Source organism: Amblyomma maculatum, chromosome 1, assembly GCF_055883805.1.
Source record: "Amblyomma maculatum isolate TAMU_Amacu chromosome 1, ASM5588380v1, whole genome shotgun sequence".
Lineage (NCBI taxonomy): Eukaryota > Metazoa > Arthropoda > Arachnida > Ixodida > Ixodidae > Amblyomma > Amblyomma maculatum.
The window spans coordinates 164,457,737-164,480,480 of NC_139344.1; the positions used below are offsets into that span (position 1 = coordinate 164,457,737).

The following is a 22,744-nucleotide window of genomic DNA, read 5'->3' on the forward strand; positions in this document are numbered from 1 at the left end:
GAAAAAGTTATAAACGTTGCGTATGGTTGCAACTAATTATCAAATTCGAAAATGTTTTTTTTTTATATCCAGCACACTGCCGTTCAGAGTTCTGTTATTCAACATGGCGGAATCCGTCTGCTGCATAAGCAAATGCAGTGACGTTTGACATTAGTCCGGCGCTGTACGCTGTCAGTAGTTGAAAATTCGCGTTCGGGCTTTCGGCTTTGCAAATTGTGATGAACTAAGCAATGCACTTGGCGTCTGCCTGGATCTGGAGTTATTCAGCACGGCTGTCATCTGTAGGTGCCCTGGAGAGCAACGTGCAGCATGGAAATTTGGTTGTGACGCTGCTGCTCTCGTTTTTATCAGAGATGCTTGCAAGAGCGTTTGCAAGTCGTTATCGTCGGTGCCATCTGACACGGTGTTTTTGGACTAGTGCAGAAGAAGACGCCAATCCCGGCCCAAAGACGGAGGAGGAACGCCGCCAAAAGACAGCGGAGTACAACAAGATCTTTCATGACATGGATGAGTCAGTCTGCTTCGGACATCTCTCCGATAACGAAAGAAAGATTTACGAAGCTCATAAACTGGCTGTTCAGGTAAATGACAGTATATTTGTGCAACAGGGTAAGTCTAAGCGGACAAATCAAAATTGGATATTTGTAAGTTCTATTGCAGGAAACCTTCGGAATAGGACTTGCAGAGGTTTCCCTTTTGGCGGCGCGTTATATAAAAATACAGAACAATGTTCCTGCTGTAACTATTACCACGCCGCAACTGTACTACTTACATGTGCCCGTGATCAGCTTTGGTCAGTATGAGAAGGCCAACCGACGAGTATGATCGGTTTTTGTATGGGAAAATGTCTTTTCGCTTCTGTCAGATCAGTTATACCGTGCAGTCCTAGCTGTTAAGTCACTGATGGCTTTGTTTATTTTTTATGTGTGTTGGTAGTGTTACTTTCATTCTTATTTTTCATAGCTTTGCAAATTAGTAGCGGTCAGCTAGCGATCAAATGTTAACTGATTGCAGCGGCAGGTGTCTGTCGATTAATTTATCGCCGCTCAACGAATTGTCGCACCGAATGGAATCGGAAGCAGTGAAAACCATGCTATGTTGTGAAATGTTAATTAAAAAAACTGAGCTAGCTGAGCAGAGCTTTGATTCGATCCTGACGCTCTCATCACTCGTAACCGGTCGTTGCGCTGCATCACTTCGCTTTTGTCTTCAGTACAGTAAGGACGACTTTTCTGTGAAGTCGTTTTTCCTAAAACGACACCCTCACTATTAACGTTGACCCTTACTCACATAGTTTTTTTGTTTGTTTGTGTTCGTGCATGCTTCAAATTGCTACACTGTAATGAACATCGCCACTGTGCCATGGATAACTGTAATGAAAGTGATAAAAATGGAGAACGGCAGCTGTGCACATTTTGTTTCTAAAGATAATATTCATCACTAGGGCACATCCGCACCATGTAGGCTTAGTCATGCTCATAATTTCAGGATTTCAGGGCACTCTGCATTGCATCCTAAATACATCCATCCAAGCTTATGGTGCGTTATATATATGTGTGTAAAGTAACCCAGTGCACTGGCTATATGCGTCTTGTTACAGAGAGCTGACAAATCATACATTGATCCTGTGACTGGCTTCAATGTCTTTACTGGACTCTTTCATTACCTGCGAGGATACTGCTGCGGCTTTGGATGCCGTCATGTAAGTTGATTGGTGACTTGAGTTGAGGAGGCTTGATGAATAGGGTGAGGCTCGATGTAGAGGTGTGTGAAATAAGTTTGCCCTGAGCAGTTAACATCTGGTCATCAAATGTTGCATTTAGATATCTTTATTTACACAAAGTGGCAGCAATGGTACAAAAGGCTTACATTTATCTAGGAAAGCACACAAACACTTGTGTGTTAGTGTCTAAGAAGAGAAGAAACGGCCCCTCCTTTTCTTGGCAACTAGGCATGCAGCATGAATACTATGTTCCTTTTTTTTTTTTTTTTTTCTGCCTTGTAATTTGTGTGAACAGAATTGCTCAAAACTGACATGCTCTTTATTTGGACAAAAGTTTGGTTTGATTTATGGTGTTTAACGTCCCAAAGTGACTAAGGCTATGAGAGATGTCGTAGTGGAGGGCTCGGGAAATTTCGATCACCTGGGGCTCTTTGACATGCCCTGATATCGCACAGCATACGAGCACCTTGCTTTTCACCTCCATCGAAAAGCAGCCACCGCGGCCGGGATTCAATCCCGCATCCTTGGGGACAGTAGTCGAGCTCCTTAACCACTGCACCACCGCGGGGGAGGTAGGGTGGGAGGACAAAGATGTTCAACTTAATGGCCATACTGGCTGCTTGATATTATGACAGTTTGAGACTGCAGTAGAGTAGAATTTAGAAGAACTTCTTGTTGGGCGACTTGGTGCATACTATTGTAGGAACGAGTTGTGCACAGAAAGACACAAACAGGAAAAATAAACACAAGGTAGGCAGAAAGAGCGTAACAATCGCTCTCTTTCTGCATACCTTGTGTTTATTTTTCTTGTGTGTGTCTTTCTGTGCACAGCTTGTTCTTATAATAGTAAAGTAGAGTCAGCAATTAAACATGCCAAAATTAATGTCTGCTGCAGCCTATAGATAGGATGCACATGCAATTTTGTGCTGTTTATTTAAATATGCTATAACAAATGTCGTATTGATTTTCAATTTCTCACTCGGAAATCCTTCCTTTCAATTTCAGTGCCCCTATCAGCATATAAATGCCAAGGATGAAGTGAAAGAAAAGATGGTGTTTAATTCTGCTTTTTATGTGCCAAAAACAACTTCTTCAACCTCATGATATGGAATAAAAATGTATTCATGCAAGAAAGGGAAAGAAACATTCATGTTCTCATCATTTACTTCTGTATATGCATATAAGAAAGCACTCATGCTTCACTGTACCTATTAACATTCAAAGGAGCATCACAATTTGTCATACCACAGCCGTTAAGCACATTACTGAACCAAACCAATGTGGGCAGCTATACACTAAAATGTAATGCAGACAGGCCCTTTGAACAATTAAGGGCTGCACAATGAAATCTCCAGCTCACCCACATTTACTATACACAGATATTGTTAAAGAATCTTATGTCATGATCACTGGAGCAAATGCCATTGCTGCTGGTAGTACAGCATATGCCCATGCTTCTTAGCAACAAAGTAATTTTGCTAGTTGCAAGTGATAATGGCGTCCAAGTAATGGATTGTATATGGACCTTCATGATCACGTAAATCCCTCTCGTCATTGATTAAAGCATGAGGCACTACCCTTCCATAGCATACTGTCATGGCCACACTATATGAATGCATGCAGGATTATCTTCTCATGACTTCCTTTTTAGCATAGTATTCTGAGCTTGCTGCTGTACCCAGAATTTTTAAGGCCACAGTTTCTTTTTAATGGCTTATTTCATTCTCTTGTAAGGGAAAGGTCTTGATGTTAAAGATGCTACTTGAAAAGTGATATATATAGAACACTGTAGCAAGTATTACTATTTTTGCTCTATGCTGGTTACTTTGTTTCATATTGCAGCTCTGAGAAAGTACTGCAACATATTTTATGCATGCATACTTGCATACCTTATATGAGTAAAACATCTAAGTCCCAAGCTCTGAGAGAATGCAAGGGCACATTTTATGCATGCATACATGCATACCTGATATGAGTAGAACAACCAAATCCCAAGCACTTTTATCATTTAACAATGTGAAGTGGACTCTGTACAATACCATTATTGTCACAGGCCATCCTACAAGTTCTTTCCAAGAATTGTGCCTACAGTATAGCAAATGGATGCCATCTTTCAGTTAATTCATGATGAGAAGACTTTTCACGATGCCATGAGCAATACTGTATCATTGCACACCAACTGCACTTGCTCCAGCTGTAGCCATGAAGGTCGGGGAGGCTTTTAAGGGACACTGTACACCATGAATGAAATGCATTTTGTCTGAATATGCACATGAGAACCAGTGAGCAGTAATTAGTTCTTCAATTCTTGCTTACAACAATAACTTCCCTATTCACAATAGTTGCTGTCCCACTTTCACTTAACATTAGTGATGAGGATGTACTATATGATGTTCTGTACAATTGAATAGTCATTCACCCAAAATACTTTGTGTAAATATGTGTCATTGCAAGACTTTATATTTCCAGAATATAAAGTAAAGGCATGCAAGTTTGGAAGCACCATATAATATACGTATAAACATTTCTAACCCACAACAAACAGAATCATGGGAGCCTGCCCATAATGTGAAAAGTAATCTCATTCTGTTCATTGTTACATCAGGGATGTACAGAATAAGTCAGACATGTATATTAATAAATCAGGTGTGTATATCTGCTGACTTGACACATATGATTTATTTTCTTTGTTGTGTAAAAAGTAAAAAATAAGCCAGATAGTATCATACCAATAGAATTGAAATATCCATTCAGTTGAACTATTTTTCTGCACTGAGTAATGTCTGTGGTATTTTATAGCCGCAATACAAGTTACGTTACAATAAATGTCAAGAAATATTTGATGACTTGTATTAAATGTCTAGACTTTTCCTGTTTACAGCATTTAGCACTGTTCACCTACATAAACAGAAGAAGAGCAGATAGGCTGTTGCTAACCATATTCTGTGCAGGTTGTCAAATCTCTAAAAATATCTTCTGGACAGGTAGATGTTGCATATATCATGTAGACTAGTTAGTGAAGGTGTTTGCCAATTGTCAGGTGGCCATGAAACCATTGTGTTACTTTGTATTCTCCAATTTGTTATTAGTAGCTGAGGTGTGATGAGCATTCAGTTTTTAGATTGAGTTGTACATGCTTTTTTGTGACATTTTAAACAGCCAACCTTTTCTAGCATTTAAAATAGCTTACAATGAAAACCATGATACCATAATTTTTAATGAAACAAAAATAAACATTCCTGAGTTTCAATATGAGCACACTTCTGACAGCTAAGATGAAAATGGGTTTGTGGTCGTGCACAGCTGTGAAGGCAGAATAATGGGCATTCACTCAAGCGAGACTGTGACACAGCCCTTGTCAGTTTAATTCAGAGCAGTTCTGTGTTGGAGCCAATGCACTACCTTTAATGTAGGCTGTGACTGGTTGGCGCATCTAGAGCATGGTGGAAACAGTTTGCAAGCATTGAATGTTGGTATAAATTGCAGTGGCAGTTTTCTGTAGTTACTGACTGAAAACTGGGGGGTCTCGGTGGGGGGTCTGAGACCTCTCAGCAGCATTTCAGAGGAATCTGAGACCTCTGCACACTCTAATATTGTATAAGGACTGCATGAATACGAAGCAGGCTGCCATTGTTTTTTCTTATCAGTGGTTGCAAGAACATCCCTTCTCTGTTCCAGCAGCATCTCAGTAAGTTTTAATAAGAAGCCATTAACACATTTTCTAAAACCTGAGATTTAAATAAAATGATGTGCGAAGCAGGCCACCTGTCACTTTCTCTCTCCCTCTGTATTTCCCTTTCCACCACCAGAGACCCCCTTCCGATGGAGCCAGACTTTAGACACCGTTACTAGATTAGCACTTTTTGATGTGCTGTGCGCCCTTGTTTTAAATTTCCAGTGTGTGGCATATTGTGAGAGTGTGGAGCACTTTACTCATATGGTCAAGCACGTTGGAGTTGCTGCTGTGTAGGGTCTCAGTGCAGTTATATAACCGGTAGAGTCTTGGGGTTTAATGCTGGATACACTGTGATATTAGCTCTGTAGTGTGCCTGGGATGTATTGATGATGCCTCTTGAATATACTGTGTATGATATTTCCCTATTTTTCTTGTTTCTTGTTCTTGATATTTCCTTGTTTCTTCCTCATATTTGGTGCTTATGATATCATTTGGTTGGATTGAGAATATGTTGCCCATACTAACTCCAAACAGCCGATGACAGTGTTCTGTCAACTTATGATTGCCATCATTTCACGCATTTTAATAGTGAAGAGAGTGTTTTGATCTGTACTTTGTCGATTTAACAAGTTATGGTGCACTCAGGCCACACATGCTTTTTTAGCATAGGATAACTAAAGAAGTTGTGCTACCATCATGTCTGAAGAAGCAAATTTGAAGAATAAATTGAGGGAATTGACACAGCAAGTAAATATTGCTACAGAGTATACACAAGGCTTTCATAAAAACCATTTGTGAAAAATGTTCACTGCATATGCGGAAGGATGGCTTAGTGAACGAATCCTGGCTAGGTTGGTGCACACTTAAATGTGAACCCTGCTGTATGTTAGCAATCTTACTTATTTCTCTTCCAGTACAGGCGAGCCTTTATATTGCTCAAGAAGAAGCTGCAAAGGCAATCTGTCTGTCTCAGGCAACCATACTCTGCAACCATACTCTGCCTCCTGATGCCAAAGGCTCGACGGCTTGTGTAGCAAGTATCAGGCGAAAGTGAAAGGCCTGTGAGCATGTTAGCGTCTGCACAGATCAACGTTCCTTCCATCCACATTCCGTACGCTCAGAAAGCCACAGTTTGAGGCTTGCGCAGCTTCGCCTTCCCAAACAGTTCAGCCTAAAATGCAGCGGCAGGACCCTGGGCGACAGTCCGTGCGTCAAAGGCGGCTTTTGGTTGAGTCGTAGTTGTCAAAGTCCGGCCCGCTATCGGTCCTCTTGTGCGGCATCATGACGACCTCGACGGGCGCCCCAGCGTTGGACAGTGGCTGCTGGTGTGACGACTTGTCGCGCTGCGAGGCCTGCACCATCTGTTTGGTGCTGCCCATGAACAGCATTTTCTCCAGGTTGCCGACGGGTGCCTCGATGGCCAGGAACAGCAGAAAGGCGCTCATGTACGTCATCATGAAGGCGAACAGGAAGTCCTGGAACTGCACGTCGTCGGCAAACGCTCGTGTTAGAGCTGGCAAAAAGCACACGTACACTGAACTTCTTGCGACGCGCTGATGCGCCGCGTCAAACTGCAAGCGGCATGCATATTGCATGAAATCATTCTGTGTGCGTTTCTAGCCTGAGTCACTTTAGGACTTGCAGAGTGATCTACCGTATTCCTACGAATATATATAGCGCAATTTCTTCCGTTTTCATTTTTTTTTTTGCAATTAATGACGCAGACATGCATAAAAAAATACAGCCGATTTTAGTACTTAATCAAGCGAAGTAGGTGCGCAGTACTGCTTACCTATGCATTTTACAGCTTGTTATGGTTCGTTTTGCTTTGATAAAAAATGCTCTGATGCATAGGATTCAACTCTCTGTACATTACTGTTGCACTAAATCAGTTTACAGGAAACGAAAAGCGCAGTATCTGTCGGGGAAAGGAGGAAGGTGAAAGTGGAAAGAGAGAAAGAGGTGCCAAGGGGGTGTAGGGCTTCGAAGTAGTTTCCACCACCTGGCGATCTTTAACGTGCACTGACATCGCACAGCACACGGACGACTCTTCGTTTCGCCTCCATCAAAACACAGCCGCCAGCGGTCGAGGTCGAATCCGGGTACTCCGGTACAGCAGTCGGGCGTCTTCACCACTGCGCCACCGTGGCGGAGTCATTGCTTATTTTCATTTTTTTTTTTTTTTTACATTTGAACGAACAAAGTTTATTTCATTTTCTTCCATTTCAGCGCGGATGAACGAACACAGTTTTGTTATCTTGTCCCGGCGTACGCAACCTTGACACGCCCGCACTCTCACTAGAAGCATCTGTGACCGCTCCGCCTGTTGCTTAGTTAAAACGCCTGAAGCGCGCCAAAAATTATAAATTTGTTTATAGGAAAAGAAAGGCGCAATATCTGTCACACTTCATGGACACCTTAAAGGGAAGGGGCGAAGGTGGGAGTTAAAGCGGAAAGAGAGAAAGAGGTGCCGGTGTGCAGGGCTGCGGAGTAATTTCGACCACCCGGGGATTTTTTCTCCGTTTCACCTCCATCGAAATGCAGCCGCCGGCTGTTGGGTTTGCTAAGCCGCGCGATGAGTGTAGTAGTGCCACGCACTAAAAAAAAAAAAATGCGCTTATTGTGCACTGTGTTCAAGACCGGTCCGCAAATATAATGCATCAAGCTTCCCAGTGCGACATTGCGTATTGTGCGATTCGACCTATAGGTGACAATTTCCGGAGCCCTCCACTACGGTGCCCCTAGCCCTGGGTCGCTTTGGGACGTTAAATTCTGGAAACCAAACCAGATCTTTACCTCAATACGGAATTCGATTTAAGGAGTGTGTGCGCGCGCACGCTATTCTGCGCGTCCAGTTGCTGCCGTATCCGGTGCTCTGCACGGACCCTAGCTCGTACGATAATATGGCGATGATACAGCCCGTATCATACAGCGTGGATATAGTGAATTCTAGTTCACTGTAGCGTGGATACAGGGGCTAGCGTAGGTGCGGGGAAGCGTACCGAAGGAGAAGGATGGTGAGGCACAGTGGCAAAGCAAGTAACGTTGGCAGCAGGATGAAGTTGACAACCTACTCCAGCTGTTGGTCAGCCTTTGAGCAGCGGCATGAAGAGCAATAAAAGCAGTTGTCCGAAAGGAAAAAAAAGTTTAACCTGCACGCGTCCATTGTCCTCGTATTCGCGCGCGTATGTTTCGTTTTGCGTTCTATCTACTTTGTGCGATGCCATTTCGCGTCATGATTCAGTAATTGGCAACAGCCTGGTAATCGATCGCTGGTCCTATGTTTGCTAATGTTGGAGCGGCACGTTACTGAAGAATAATATAAAACTGCCTTCCGGCACCATCCTTTCAAGGGTTGTCTTTGCTGCTAAAAGTTGCGGTTATCGCTGTGAAATTATTGAGCGAGTCTGCATTGGGTTTAGTTCTGTTGATGTCACTCCTTAGGACGTGACATCAATCGCAAACCGGAGCATAAATATCGGGGAACTCAGTCTGTAGCTATCATGCAATTAGAAAGGAGCAAGCGCGCATAGACCGTATACGTACCATGGAGGTGTGCGAGTAGTGGATGCGCTCCCGAGTGACCATGGTCCTGCTGAGGATGACCACGGTTTGCATGAGAAAGGCGGAGAAGGAGAGCCTACTGAGCGGCACAAAGGCCGACCAGCTGAGGAAGCGATCCACTAGGCCGCCGCGGCCCGTGGCGCAGGCGAACGTCATCCAGGCCAGGCTTAGGGACCAGGCGGTGCGGTGTGTGGCCGCGTAGAGCAGCGCGTCGGCCGTGTCGTACGCGGCGCCCTTGTACCACCGGAACGGCCCGAAGATCACCACGGCGGCAATCACGCCCGACAGCACCCACATGGCTGCCTGCATCAACTGCCGCCAGCCCATCCCTTTAAGCGAAGCTGGTCAAGGAAGGCAATGGCTGAATGCAAGCATTAACAGCTCGAGATTTTGGATAGAACACACTTGTCTGAAGCCCGATGTATATACAAGACAGTGATTTGCTGGCAAAGTGGCCATTTTAGTAGCTGACGAGCACGGCAACGAAACTTTGGATAGAAAAGCAGCTTTCCAGAAAAGTGCTGCGCCAGTCTGGATCTATAGTTTTGCAGTCGGGCGGGTGCAGCGCAAAAGGACACACAAATGCACGGAGGAGAGACCGACACCGGTACTGTGTTTCTCTGCGTATTTATTAGTAAGAAATCGCCCATTCAATCATCAGAGCAGAGCAAAAATCTTGCTTGTGCCTCGCTGGTTACCAGAGCAGCTGTGACGCCAGCCGTTATCGGGGCACCAAGCGGCGCGCCCAATGAGAAGGCGCACTCAGGCCCAGTTGACGTCAGTAGACAAGAGTAGCTAGACGCGCGGTCAGGTGTCGCCCTAATCGGTCGCGAACAGTCGCTCGAAGTACTTTTGGGTTTGGTTTGGAAGGTTTAATGTCTCAAAGCGACTCAGGCTATGAGAGATGCCATAGTGGAGGGCTCCGGAAATTTCTACCACCTAGGGTTCTTTGGTGGTCGAAATTTCTTCTTTAACGTGCACTGACAGCGCACAGGCGCTTTCCTTTTTGCCCCCAATTAAACAGTGGTCGCTGCAGTCTGCATGGATTCGATCCCGCGACCTTCGGTTGAGCACTGTAATCACTGAGTCACCGCGACGGGGCTCAATGGCTTTTTAAGGCGAAAGCCTTTAATGGCTCATTGTTGTCGTCAGCAAAAGTGTCACACTTTTGCGGCGGCTTATGTCCAATCACCATTAAATCGAACCAAGGGAATCCAAGGGATCGGACCTCGATCCCTTGAATCCCCAGCCCAGCGCTTTACCACTGCGCCACGCCCCGGATTTTTTTTTCTTTATTGCCTGGTTTTGGCATCCGACATAACACACAAGGAAACTCCGATTAAAACATGAAAAAAGACACACAAGGCATGGAGAATGAGGATGGGGTTCCATTTGACGTAATTATGCTTATGGGCCTCCACTGTATATGGCGCTCCAGAATGGCAGGCTATCACTGTGACAGGGATACCAGACCTGCTCGAATTTATTTTCGGTGCAGTGGTAAGACGCCCGACTACTGTCCGGAATACCCGGGTTCGAACCCGACCTCGGCGGCTGCGTTTCGATGGAGGCGAAACGAAGTGGCGTCCGTGTGCTGTGCGATGTCAGCGCACGTTAAAGATTCCCAGGTGGTCGAAATTACTCCGTAGCCCTCCACTATGGCTCCCTTTTCTCTCTTTCACTTTCACTCTCACCCTCATCCCTTCCCTTACGGCGCGGTTCAGGTGTCCACAGAGCAAGTGTGACAGATACTGCGCCTTTCCCTTCCTGTGAACCAACCAACCAAGAGAGTATGGAGTGGTTTATTGCCATTCAAAAAGTGGCTGCAGAACCTCCCTAATGGCTCTCAAGGGTACAGCCTTTGTTCTCGCTGCGGGAGCTTTAAAGCAACGAGACAAGCACTGCCTGATCACGACATTCATTCATGCGCCACGCCCCGGATCGGGAAACGCTCTTGATACATCCCCTTGTCCACAGCGAGAACGATAGCGAGATTCTGCGAGTGGCAGATACTGCGCCTGCCTTTCCTGTAGACGAATTATAGAACGCCGGTGAACTTTAATGCGTTCAATGAAATGCTGGTTGTGTTCGACAAGGGGCGCGCGATGTACCGTCACGACAGGTCATGACGTCACAAGGCAATTCATGCATATACGAAGCTGACCCCACTGGGCATCCGAACCAGGCGGCCAGGCTTCCGTGCGCCCTTTCATTTGCCGCTTCCTTGAATGCTGCACAGCAAACAGAAGCACACCCAAATGTCTAGGAGGCGTTAGTACAGCAGGCATCAGCGGCGTTTGAAATTGATTTACAGAATAGAAAAAGCTTCGTATCTGTCACAATTCTCCACGCACACATGTACCATGCCGTAAAGGAACGGAGGAATGTGAAACAGTAGCTGCGCGACACGGTTCCCGAACGAGTCGCCAGCGACTCGTTTGAAGCAGTCGCTCATTGTGCGACGCGACTTCATGTCGCAGAACTCCTCGGCCAATCCGCGGCGCCTCTGCCTCCTTCCTTAGGCGGGAAAATTCAAGAGGGCATGCGCGCATGTGCACGACTTACTGTGCCCGCAGTTTTTGGACACACATGTCAAATATCACTGCGAGAGTGAATCGTACTAATTCGCGTTTGTACTCGTATTCTTGGTCACCTACTCGACATGAGGCGATTTCATGCTCTGCTATTTCGCGAGACCGCAGACAACGGCGCGCACACCACCGCCGCTTCCACCTTCGTCGAACTAGAGCGCTTTTGGCTGTCGAAACAGCCCTAAAGATGGGCGCAACCATAAGATCTTCTTTCTCGCTGATAATTGCATACCAGAAATGAGTCCGGACTGATCTACCCCGAGCACGGTAGCAAAGGCGCGAAAGTCGGCTCTTCGTTCAAATCTCGTTCGGAGAGGGGGTTGTCGTGAAGCGAGTCGCACGCCGGTGTGAACACTAGGCGTCGGTCGGCGCTTGTGGTGGGTCTCCCATTCCGTGGCGAATCGAGCAGCGCGAGGCTCCGCGAGTCGCGCCAGTTATAGCCAATATGCGTAGCAGAACGCAGCACTCAGGCTTTCTCCTTTCACCACTTCAGTCGCCAAAGTGTCTCGTAATTTTTTTTTTTTTTTTTTTGTGTGTGTGTGTGTGTGTGTGTGTGTGTGTGTGTGTGTGTGTGTGTGTGTGTGTGTGTGTGTGTGTGTGTGTGTGTGTGTGTGTGTGTGTGTGTGTGTGTGTGTGTGTGTGTGTGTGTGTGTGTGTGTGTGTGTGTGTGTGTGTGTGTGTGTGTGTGTGTGTGTGTGTGTGTGTGTGTGTGTGTGTGTGTGTGTGTGTGTGTGTGTGTGTGTGTGTGTGTGTGTGTGTGTGTGTGTGTGTGTGTGTGTGTGTGTGTGTGTGTGTGTGTGTGTGTGTGTGTGTGTGTGTGTGTGTGTGTGTGTGTGTGTGTGTGTGTGTGTGTGTGTGTGTGTGTGTGTGTGTGTGTGTGTGTGTGTGTGTGTGTGTGTGTGTGTGTGTGTGTGTGTGTGTGTGTGTGTGTGTGTGTGTGTGTGTGTGTGTGTGTGTGTGTGTGTGTGTGTGTGTGTGTGTGTGTGTGTGTGTGTGTGTGTGTGTGTGTGTGTGTGTGTGTGTGTGTGTGTGTGTGTGTGTGTGTGTGTGTGTGTGTGTGTGTGTGTGTGTGTGTGTGTGTGTGTGTGTGTGTGTGTGTGTGTGTGTGTGTGTGTGTGTGTGTGTGTGTGTGTGTGTGTGTGTGTGTGTGTGTGTGTGTGTGTGTGTGTGTGTGTGTGTGTGTGTGTGTGTGTGTTTACAAAGCACTTTTTATTTTCCTCACGAGCCAAAGAGAAATTATTCGAATAATTTTCCCCATCCGCAATTTGACAGGCATATGTAGCCGTTCGCCTGAGCGACTGAAACGAAGTTCCGCTTTTGTCGCGAGGTCACAAATGCGCATGGCCGATGCGTGGGGCTCTGTCGTATCAATTCTGACACACTTTTGCACGGCCGCTCTCGGAAAAGAAGTGGCGATTGAAATATTTGCGCTGTAACGATAAAAGTAAATGTACACTTTGTGAATGCAGCAAGGCGGTCGGAAGGCAAGACGTTCTGCAGTAGCCTCTTTGGCATTACTCTCTCTCTTTCTCTTTCATCTGTGTTTGTAGCCGGCTTTGCGACTTGCCTTCGTCGTGATTCGCCTATTGGTCAACCGCCAAGTTTAGATATCTAGAAGGGCAGAGTAGATTTACCGATTCATAATCATATATTGTGGCCTTGGAAGATTAAACAGGTGGGCAAAATTAGCACAGCGGAGATGACGTGTGATGGAAAACAGTGTTATGTTTCACAGGAATTAGTGGAAAGTCTAATTTATTCGCTTCCAGTGAGTTGGCTGCTGGGCCACGTGCGCCCCACAAGGCGACCGCATGAAACACTTGGAGGCAGCGCCCGTCGAGTGTCATTCTGGAAATTGACACGGATTAACGGCTCTTCACGAGAAACCCGGAGTCAATTCGGCAAATTAGCTCTGTACTGCTGAACCCAAAGACGCGGTTGATTCCGAGGACGGATCGTAAGGGACGAGGGCAAGGAAGGAACACGAAAACAACAGAACAGGCGCCTAGCTGCCCTATTATTTTCGTGGTCCTACCTTGTAGTCCCTTTCGCGCCGTCCTCAGAATCAACGTCAGCTATGAACCAAATAGTCCAAACCGACGTACTTATTGACCAAACACTCGGGATCAAATCTCAGCCGCGGCGGCCGCTTTTCGATGGGGGCGGTAAGTGAGGCACTCGTGTGCACGCCGTACGATGTCAGTGCACGTAAAAAAACCCCAGGTGGTCGAAATTTCCGTAGCCCTCTGCTACGGCATCTCTCATAGTTTAAGTCGCCCTGCGACGTTAAACCCTATAGCCGGACCGAATTTGGCCTTCTACACAAATGAATGCTATCGTTCTAAGTTAGATGCCTTTACCCGTTGACTGCCAATAACCGCCTTGGAAGGAATGTGTCCTAAGGCATGCGGCCTGCGATTACGAGGGCATACACCCTTTAGCGTAGCTGTCGGCGTGGGAACAGGCGTTTCAATAAAAACTGCGCAGAGTGGACAGGACAGAAAACGCAGATAAACGTGCTTGTTTGTATATTTTCTCCCTTTGTCTTGCCCACTCTAGTTTTCCTTGAAATGAGTTCACAATTAAACAGTCTGCACCACTCAGCATGTCAAATGCCGAGGCTTCGTGCGCCAGGGGCCAGTATTACGCGGTCTTTTGAGTTTATCCCCCCCCTCCCCCCTCCCAGTTCACTGCACATTTTTCATTTAATGCTCATTGGACACACGTGACAAAAAACAATATGATGAGTTTACCAGGTTAATTTTCATAGCTCCGAATGCCAGGACAGCGTAGCCCGTGGCGATACCGACGCAGAAGGCTCCGGCGTGAGCGAAGGGCTTGAAGTACACCTGGTTGCCAGCATCTATAGTCTTGCTGCGATAGGTTAAAAGACGAGGCTCGTATTATACGAAATACTTTTCACTTCCTGGAAGCATGCGAAGCTCTTTCATGCATAATCATTACATATATGCTTTACTCGCTATTTGAAGAAGTGGCAGAATGGAGTATGATTCAGGAACCTTAACTGTTAGGCTTATGTGCATCCGCTTATATTTAATGAAGCGGTCAAGTTGAAACAGCTTCAGCTAGCCACGGAATAAAATTTATGCCGAAATTATTAGGCAGAGAAAACGTTTGCCACACAAAGCATACTAAGCTTATTCGAAGCTTTCTTACGCATTATATAAATGCTCTCAGATACAAGTTGTCGTGCGTGAAAAAAAAAAAAAAAAAATCTTCTTTGCTCACTTCTCATTTTACTGCATCAAAAAAAAAAAAATCATTTAGCTGAACTGAGCTACTCGAAAATGTTTATTTTCGGCACCGAATGTGCATCCAAATAGGGGTGCTTAAGGTTCACTAGCTACTTTACAAGGAGCTAAACACAGATACATGAAGTTATGTTACCTGCAACAAAACAAGGAACGTGAAGCAAAAGCACTCACAAATCCTAACCGGACACCCAATTTATTATAGAGAGGTTTACCTTGCCGGAGACGTAATATTGTTGACGTATACCAACTTACCAGGCTTTCCCCGCGCAGGCGCAGTGGCCGCGGTGGCACTCACTCCTGTCAATGCGCGTGCGCAGGAAGGGTCCGGCAAACCGGTATACGTCTACGCTAGTACGTCTCCGGCAAGTACACCTCTCTACAGACTGTTACAAATCCTTTTTTTTTTTTTTTTCCGCGAGCAATAAGGAAACAATGTTTTTAATTGATAAATAACTGTTTCGTAATCATTACTGACAAACCATTTACATAAAACATACTAATGAGATACAAGCATAATTTTCCTTCATACCTTGTGAGTTACGTTTGCAATCGAGATATTTTAGAATATTATCAAACACTTTCTTTGGTTTTGTGCTTCACTGCTGTGTGGTACAATCCGCTACGCTCTTGCTAAAAACACCAACATGCTCCCAAATTTGGGTCGTTATAATTTATCATGTATACCCGTCAAGCTTTCATGCGCTCTTGTGCAGTAATCCTGGACGGGATTGGCAGTATATGTAAATGAGTGGATAATAATTGGAGCTAACATCTACTTGGCCGCTTCAGTAAGTCATAAAACGGATGTGTGGAAGCCTGGAAAGGCACCTGGAGCGTATTTGTTTTTGCACTTACTTGTGATAGTCGGAAAAATGACAACTGTAAATGATGTTGCGGGTATTATTTTTATAATAACTCACACGTTGTAAAGACGGTAGGTGACGCGTCTAGATAAGGCACACCTGCTGGTAAACTTGCGGTTTTAAAGCTTCAGTCGCTCGCTTAAGATCGCTTTGATTTTGCATGAAAAGTTTCTTTTGGTACTTTAATGCAAAAATAAAAAGCTGAGACTCATAAACTCTTGCCTGGGTTTATAGATACACTGGTTGGGCTTAGCTAAATTTACACGTGATTTGCATATGAACCTGCCACCCTCTCAACTGGTTAAAAAATGGCGTGTAAGAAGCGCCCTGCATCGACATCGTTATGATTGGCGCGAATCTCACTTGATGTTGGTGTCGATGTAAATGGCAGTGGGTCCATAGTCGTAGAGACGTGTCTGGATTGCGACCACCACCGATGTGACGAGAACAACCAGGATGAGCAGGGCGAAGCCCAGTTTCTTGTACCTGAACAGCGTGCAAGAAAATAAAAATTATTACCAGAAATGGATGTCCTTCGCAACTCTGCTGTCATTAGCAATTGCGCTAAAAGGCGCTGAACACGATGAACCTTGTGCGAATAATCAGAGCCAAAGCGTTGGGCTTCCGCTTTTTTTATTATTTTTTACTTCATCCTGGTTTACTGTATGTTATTTAGAAAAGGGCACCACACGATTCATGGTAAAGCAGTGACGACAATGAAAGTTTCGAGAAAAAAAAATTCATTCTGCCAAGGTATCGCTTTGTTTCTAAAGAAATCTGAATTAAACGAATTTTTTTAACACATATACGCTTCTGACGCTTTTTTCCACAACACGTTTTACACGTGTCTTTTTTTTTTTTTTTTCAGTATATAAAATATAGGGAAACTACTTTATAGTTAAGTCTGTGAAATGGCACCACAGTAAATAGAAGTCACGGTCCAAATTAAACTTCGTTGGTTGTTCATCTCATTCATTTTAAAGCGTCAGCGTTAAAGGACCCGTTCTTTTAAAAAAAATCTGGCCTCGCCGTTGCCGGCGTTGTGAGCGTAAAATCGCTGTCATGCTTCCGACAGGTGGTCGCTGGCCGCTGAAAGAACCGGGCGCTGATTGGTCATCAGTTTGTGTGACGTCACGAGACCGCTTGAGCTGCCATTTCTACTACCTCCTTTGAGATTGGAGGGTGAGTTGGGGAATCGGACCTTCCGAGACTTTTGGATCGTGAGTTAGACACGTTTCCCCGAGGCCACGCAGGCAAGTTCGTACGGCTTGGTTCAAGCGGGGCTTTATATCCACGTCGGGAGGTCTTTCACACATACGTAGTTATATATTACGACTGTATGCCAATGATTATGTGTCGGATAATAGATGGGCAAATTAAGGGATCAATAATTAAGCCAGTAGTAAAGTGCATGTAGGCGAACGGGGATCCTCAAGGGTATCCGGAGACACAGGAGTCATTAATGCTGCCGTGTCGTTAAAGAAATTGAAGGGGGAGGGGGGGGGGGGGCATTTTTTATGAGCCAGCATTAACGGGAGCCGCTAACGATGTCATGTTATACTCTTAAAGCCAGAGCTTTAGTGTTCCACCATTTGTTTATTTTATTCTAAATCTGTGAAAAATAAGAAAGATAAGGATAAACTGACAATCTGGCGTCCCTTGAGCGTGTCAGGCAATGCGAATATAACGTAAAATTTCTTTGTTGCGCTTCTCGAATATGAATATGCGTTTAAGTCTTGTTCGCTCAGTCTTAACGTCAGCAAAATCATATTTAGAAATTGTTTATCAGAAATGGTAAACTGATTTAAAAATTGCATAAAAGCAGAACAGGGTGCTTGAGCTATCATACCTGATCATAAAGATGGGGATGACCCAAAGGGTAGCGTAGATCTGCCAGTCGACGCTGATGTACCATAAATGGCCGAGACACTGAGAAAATAAACGGGAAAAAATGTGCGTACGTTTTAAAAATGGCGTAATTGAAAGCTGACAAAGAAAAAGTTCGAAAATTAATTCACATTCTCACGCAGACTCCGTTTTGAAACTGGTTATGGCCTTCCCAAGCTAAGCAAGGCTGAGGAAGTCGTTTAACACTAAACAAAATACATTTTCGCGAAACTATATGTGCACGCTGACATTTTACCGCGGATAGATTAGGGGGCGGGACATCTTAGACGCTCCCATTTCGGGACACACGGCCAAGCCTCCCGTTATTCCGCTGGAAGCTTAACCGTATTTTCGTTCCGTTCATGACAAAAAAAGAAATGTTTGTTTGTACTCTCGATTTCTCTGTGTAGATGGTCATACGATATTCGTTGCGTCTCGAGGAAGGGCATGTGTCGTAGACAGACAGCCGGCATATTCTCACGGTTTGCATCAGTCATGTATCCAGAAAATCGATTTTCACTAGGATTCGACAGGAATTTTCTTAACGGCGCTGGTGGTGGGGAGAAACCTGCGGCGGCAATGTCGCATTTCCGGCTGCGGTTGATGTGAAGGTTGTGCTTCGAATGTAATATATGCATATTCGATTCGGAAGCTGCTCGTAGCTTTGACGCCGTTTGACATGCCTAGTGTTTCCCCCGCACGCAAGTATTGTTTATCTCTCTCTCTCTCTCTCTCTCTCTCTCTCTTATGTGCTTCCTCGTATCGCGGGCGTCCCTTATTAGGAGAACCTCCGCTGACGCCCAGCTTCCCGCCTTTTTTGTGGCTCGCGGGACGTCGACTTGGAGCGCGTACCATTTCGAAGAAGGGGATCCAGTTGTTGATGTGGAGCACGACGCGCCACCAGTTCTTCTCGCACTGGCCGAAGAGCACGTCCTTGTACTCAGAGTAGAGAGGTCCCGTGATGAACAGCGGGAACAGCAGCCACACGGCCACTACGAACATCACTGGAGCAGTGATCCTGCGCGCCAGCGGGAAGGCTCGGAATCTGAAGAAAACTATACCAGAACTGGGAGCGTAAATCTCGCTAAAGGAAGAGCTGCAAGTTTAAACCCCAAACAGTTCAAGAGATGAAGAGATGAAATGGTGAAATGGTAAAAAGGAGTGTCGCTCAGTGCACAAACAACTCTAGTATGAGTGTGAGAGGGTGTCACTCTGTTATCCGCGCTCGCTAGGTGCTTCGTATACGGTAGGTGCCACAACAGCTCCACTTAGCAAGTATGAGACCAGGACCGCAACGTCTGTCTTATAGTTAGACCTATTCTTTGACTGATCGACTTGTTATTATCCACAGTGAATGTTTAACGATAAAAGAAGTACATAAGGCGGGCTTGTCAAATCCGCACATGCTACACGCGTAAACTGTCTGGCAACGAATTATAATTAGTTGCTTTGCTGCCAACTGATTACGGCTGAGTTCTAGTCAGAATAAGCGGCTGTCGATACCGAAGGGGTATGCGGTGCCACGGAAACACTGGGAAAGCAGTGAAAATGCTGCGATGCTTAGGCTCGTGCTTATTTCTTTTTTCTTTGACCGATTATGTGGAGGAAGGCGTGTATAACGGCCATGGAGTCATCAGCATGCCGCAGTTTAGGAGACCAGTTGGTTAGGGAACATATTGACGGCTACCGTTTCAGTGTTGTCGTTAAATCTATGCTGCACATAAATGCGATTAGCGATTTCATCAATTAGTGAATCACGCAAAAGAATAAAGGGAATGAGGCGCTAGTTAAGCTTCAGCTGTTGCAATCTGCGCAAACGCGGCAAAAAGGCGTAATTTCCCATTCATCCATCAAACATGTGAGCTCTACTGACCTGTCCTCTAAGCTCAGTCGAACCCGGTTATATCTAACTCGAAAAGGGCGGAATAGCGGTATTGATAATTCTGGGTATAAAAATGGCAATACAAATCAGCTTATCTGCAACCAAAAAGCAACAGTGCATTGCACCCAAGCTAGTCACGAGCTTCTTGCAGCGACATGCCACCCACCAATGTTCTGACAGGGCACTGGATGGATGGAAAACCTTCGCCACATATTTGAGGTGTTCGTGACTCTTACTGGTAATTTGTGCGCCGTAGTCGATCCTTGGTCCAGGATGCCGTACTTCACTGCTGCCACTGTGGCTCGGCATATGAGAAATCGTTGCACTTCCTCGTCCTCGCAGGCTAGCAAGTGCTCCCACTGCGTCACTGGTCACTGGCATTGCTACACCTAACTTGCTTCGCGTAAAAGCCGCAGCACACAGTGCTCTGGAGTTAACCACTGCATGTTGTAAAATGTTTCATCCGGCTACCTGCAATCTATCTATGAACGGGATAATCTCATTAAGACTGACGTGCGGTTGGTTTCAGCAATGCTCTCAACAGTGAAGTGAGCAAAGCCAACCCTGTCGTGGCTTTTCCGCATGCCAGTGATGTGGCATACAAAAAAAAAAAAAAAAAAAAAAAAAGTGTACAAGAGAGATATTTCCACCCTCAAGCACACCTACGTTCACCTCGTCAAGCGGTCACATAACGCTGTCGTTACCAGCAAGTGTTCGGGTGGCCAGCAAGACCGGCCACCCGACCCGTCTTCGCGCGCGAGAAACAGGTGCATTTAGGAGCAGCGTCCCTTCTAGGGGCGCGGCGCGCAGTTCAAAGCATCGATTGTTCCGCTGAAGTTCGGTAGATGCGAACAGTAGTCCTATACTTTTGCATTGGATATTAAAGGAGATGTTCTGTTTCCTTTTTCTTGTTTTCGATATCAACAACAATAAACAAAATTTCGGCGTATCTGAGCGTTCGGTAGATCCAGGATCGACTGCATTCGCTGCATTGATTGGCAGCTCTTTTAAAGGCAGTATAGCCGTTATTGCGCGATAGAAATTTTAGAAGCATGCATTTGTACAGATATAAACTGGAAGCAAGGTAAGGAGTGTGCATTCGTGAACAAAAGCTCAAAGATAGTTTTCTCGGCTTTCGGTGAACAGAATTTCTGCGTTTGCTCGAATGAAAGGTTGTGTATATATTAGGTGTCCAAGCTAACTGTAACCAAGCTTTTTAAAATCTCAGTGTCTTGGCCCAGTGAAACTTGCTGAGGGCTGTTTAAAGTCGCCTGACCTGGTTGGCAGCGTTTTTTTTTTTTTTTTTTTTTTTTTTGGGATAATATTTTCTTATTAAATACTAATTATCTATCTTCTTATTTATTGGCTTGATGAATAAAATGTCAATTCACAAATCTTAGATCGCTTATAAAAACAGCTAGCGATGTTGTTTGCATCAATATACGATTACTAGCTTTACTTACTGGCCTCCGAACAAAACAATCCTGTCACGTGACCAGCTGCTGACTCATATCTGTCGCCCAGAGCACGCTCAAAATCCTGTCAGAGCAGCGGTTCAAAGAAAAACGAATTTTGTTTTTTAAACGCGTCTCGGGACGCTGAGGGGGCACGGATGTGACGTGAAAGCTTTTTTTTTTTTTTTTTTTTTTTTTTTTTTTTTTTTTTTACTGTGCGGGGTAATATTTAAAAGTGGTAAAATAAACATTTTTGTGTAAACGGTAGCTTGTGCAAACATTCCATTAAGCTGTTATTTAGGACGATCTGCACATTCTGTATTGACACTACGGCCCTGAATCGAATAATTGAAAAAGCTAGCTAGTTAGTATTCACTATACACTGACGTTTGGAGAACAAACAAAATTATGGGGGACATTAGAGCTCCGCCTTTAACAGTATGCTGCGACAGCATAGGCAACCGGCCCACATACATATAAAGCCCCGCTTTAACCATGAACGTGTCTGCGTGGCCTGGGGTAACGTGAATGCAAGGGTCTTGGCAGGCTGATCACGATATCACCCTCTCATGTGATAGGAGAGACCCGAGTTGGTAGCTCCTGCCAAACAATGTCAGGTAGCCCTACGTGAAGTTAGTTCCCGGCCATGTCAGCTGCCATGGCTACCGCCTTCCACTGCCATGCTCGTGATTTTTCGCTCATAGTGCCGGTGAAAGAGGTGGGGCCTTTAAGGCTATCGCGTTAATCTGCAGGTTAAGTCACGTTACTAGAACACGCCGTCTGTTCTTTAAAACCGTGGTTATATATAGCCGGGACACCTGGTACATGATCACACAAAGAGGTCAGCAGCAAAGACGCGTATCAACGTTCAGCACACAATGACGGGAAATATAGAGACAGTCAATGAGCGAGACAGTCGGTATGGGAGTCAAACTTAGGTTCATACACGTGTTTTTTTTTTCCTATAGTGTTCATCAGGAAACATTTCAAGACATGGCCGATGTACATACCTGATGTATCGACGGACAAGCAGCAGGGCGACAGGAACGGCCAGAGTCCCCTTGTAGTCCTTGAGGTACTTCAGCACATTAAAAGACACAAGGAATCCACTGTGGAAAAAAAAATAATGAAATACAATTGAGGAACGTTTAGGTGTTATAAGTAAATTGGCTCACGTCTCATGGATCATTCGGAGCCCTGTAAGGAAGCTCTCGAAGTAAGTAGTTTATTACTTGCACTCTTTAGCGACGTAGTAAAAGGTACACGCGGCCGCCTACGAAGTACTGCGCCTTGCACTATAGCAGCGTCCATACCGCCTGATGCCTATTTTCCGCTGCTCGCGGCAAACCTCTTATTGTTCTGCGTATACGTGGTGGTGCATTACATAACACATAAATCTGTCGGCAACACTGACTGATTTTTACGTGTCATGGCCACATGATGCACACTATATGAAGCACGCCGTGAGGAAAGCTCCTTACTAATTTCAAAATCGAAAGTTTTGTACCCTGTTCTGAAATTCAAGTACGCCGCGCCACGGCGTCGTCTTCTGCCACACCTAAATACGGACTTGCGCCTCCGTATACACTTAGCAGCTGAGCAGCTATACGCGGCGGATGGTACGAGCGTCCACACACGCGTCTAGAGCGCTCTGGTATTTGTTGGTGAGATTTGTCGCTGTCTGCTATAGGCCCTGTTTATCTTTCGGAGACATGAGTCGTAAAGCACTATCCATGTCAAAGTGTACTGACAAATAGATATATTGTTTAGAGTCTTGGACCACTCGTAAGTTGTCGGCAGCATATTTCGCAGTGCGTCGTTCGCGGGCT

At 45.4% G+C, this 22,744-nt stretch overlaps 1 protein-coding gene and 1 pseudogene across 1 annotated transcript; one reads left to right on the top strand and one right to left on the bottom strand.

Moving 5' to 3' along the window:
* Positions 1-108: 108 nt before the first annotated feature.
* On the top strand, positions 109-2,881 carry LOC146204796 (uncharacterized). The gene is made up of 3 exons (XM_084589500.1): positions 109-581; positions 1,601-1,702; positions 2,729-2,881. The coding sequence occupies exons 1-3, from the start codon at positions 231-233 to the stop codon at positions 2,825-2,827; spliced, it is 552 nt and encodes a 183-aa protein (XP_084445626.1). The 5' UTR covers positions 109-230; the 3' UTR covers positions 2,828-2,881.
* Positions 2,882-6,093: 3,212 nt separating this feature from the next.
* Positions 6,094-22,744, bottom strand: part of LOC146204797 (nose resistant to fluoxetine protein 6-like) — a 90,142-nt pseudogene continuing 73,491 nt past the window's right edge.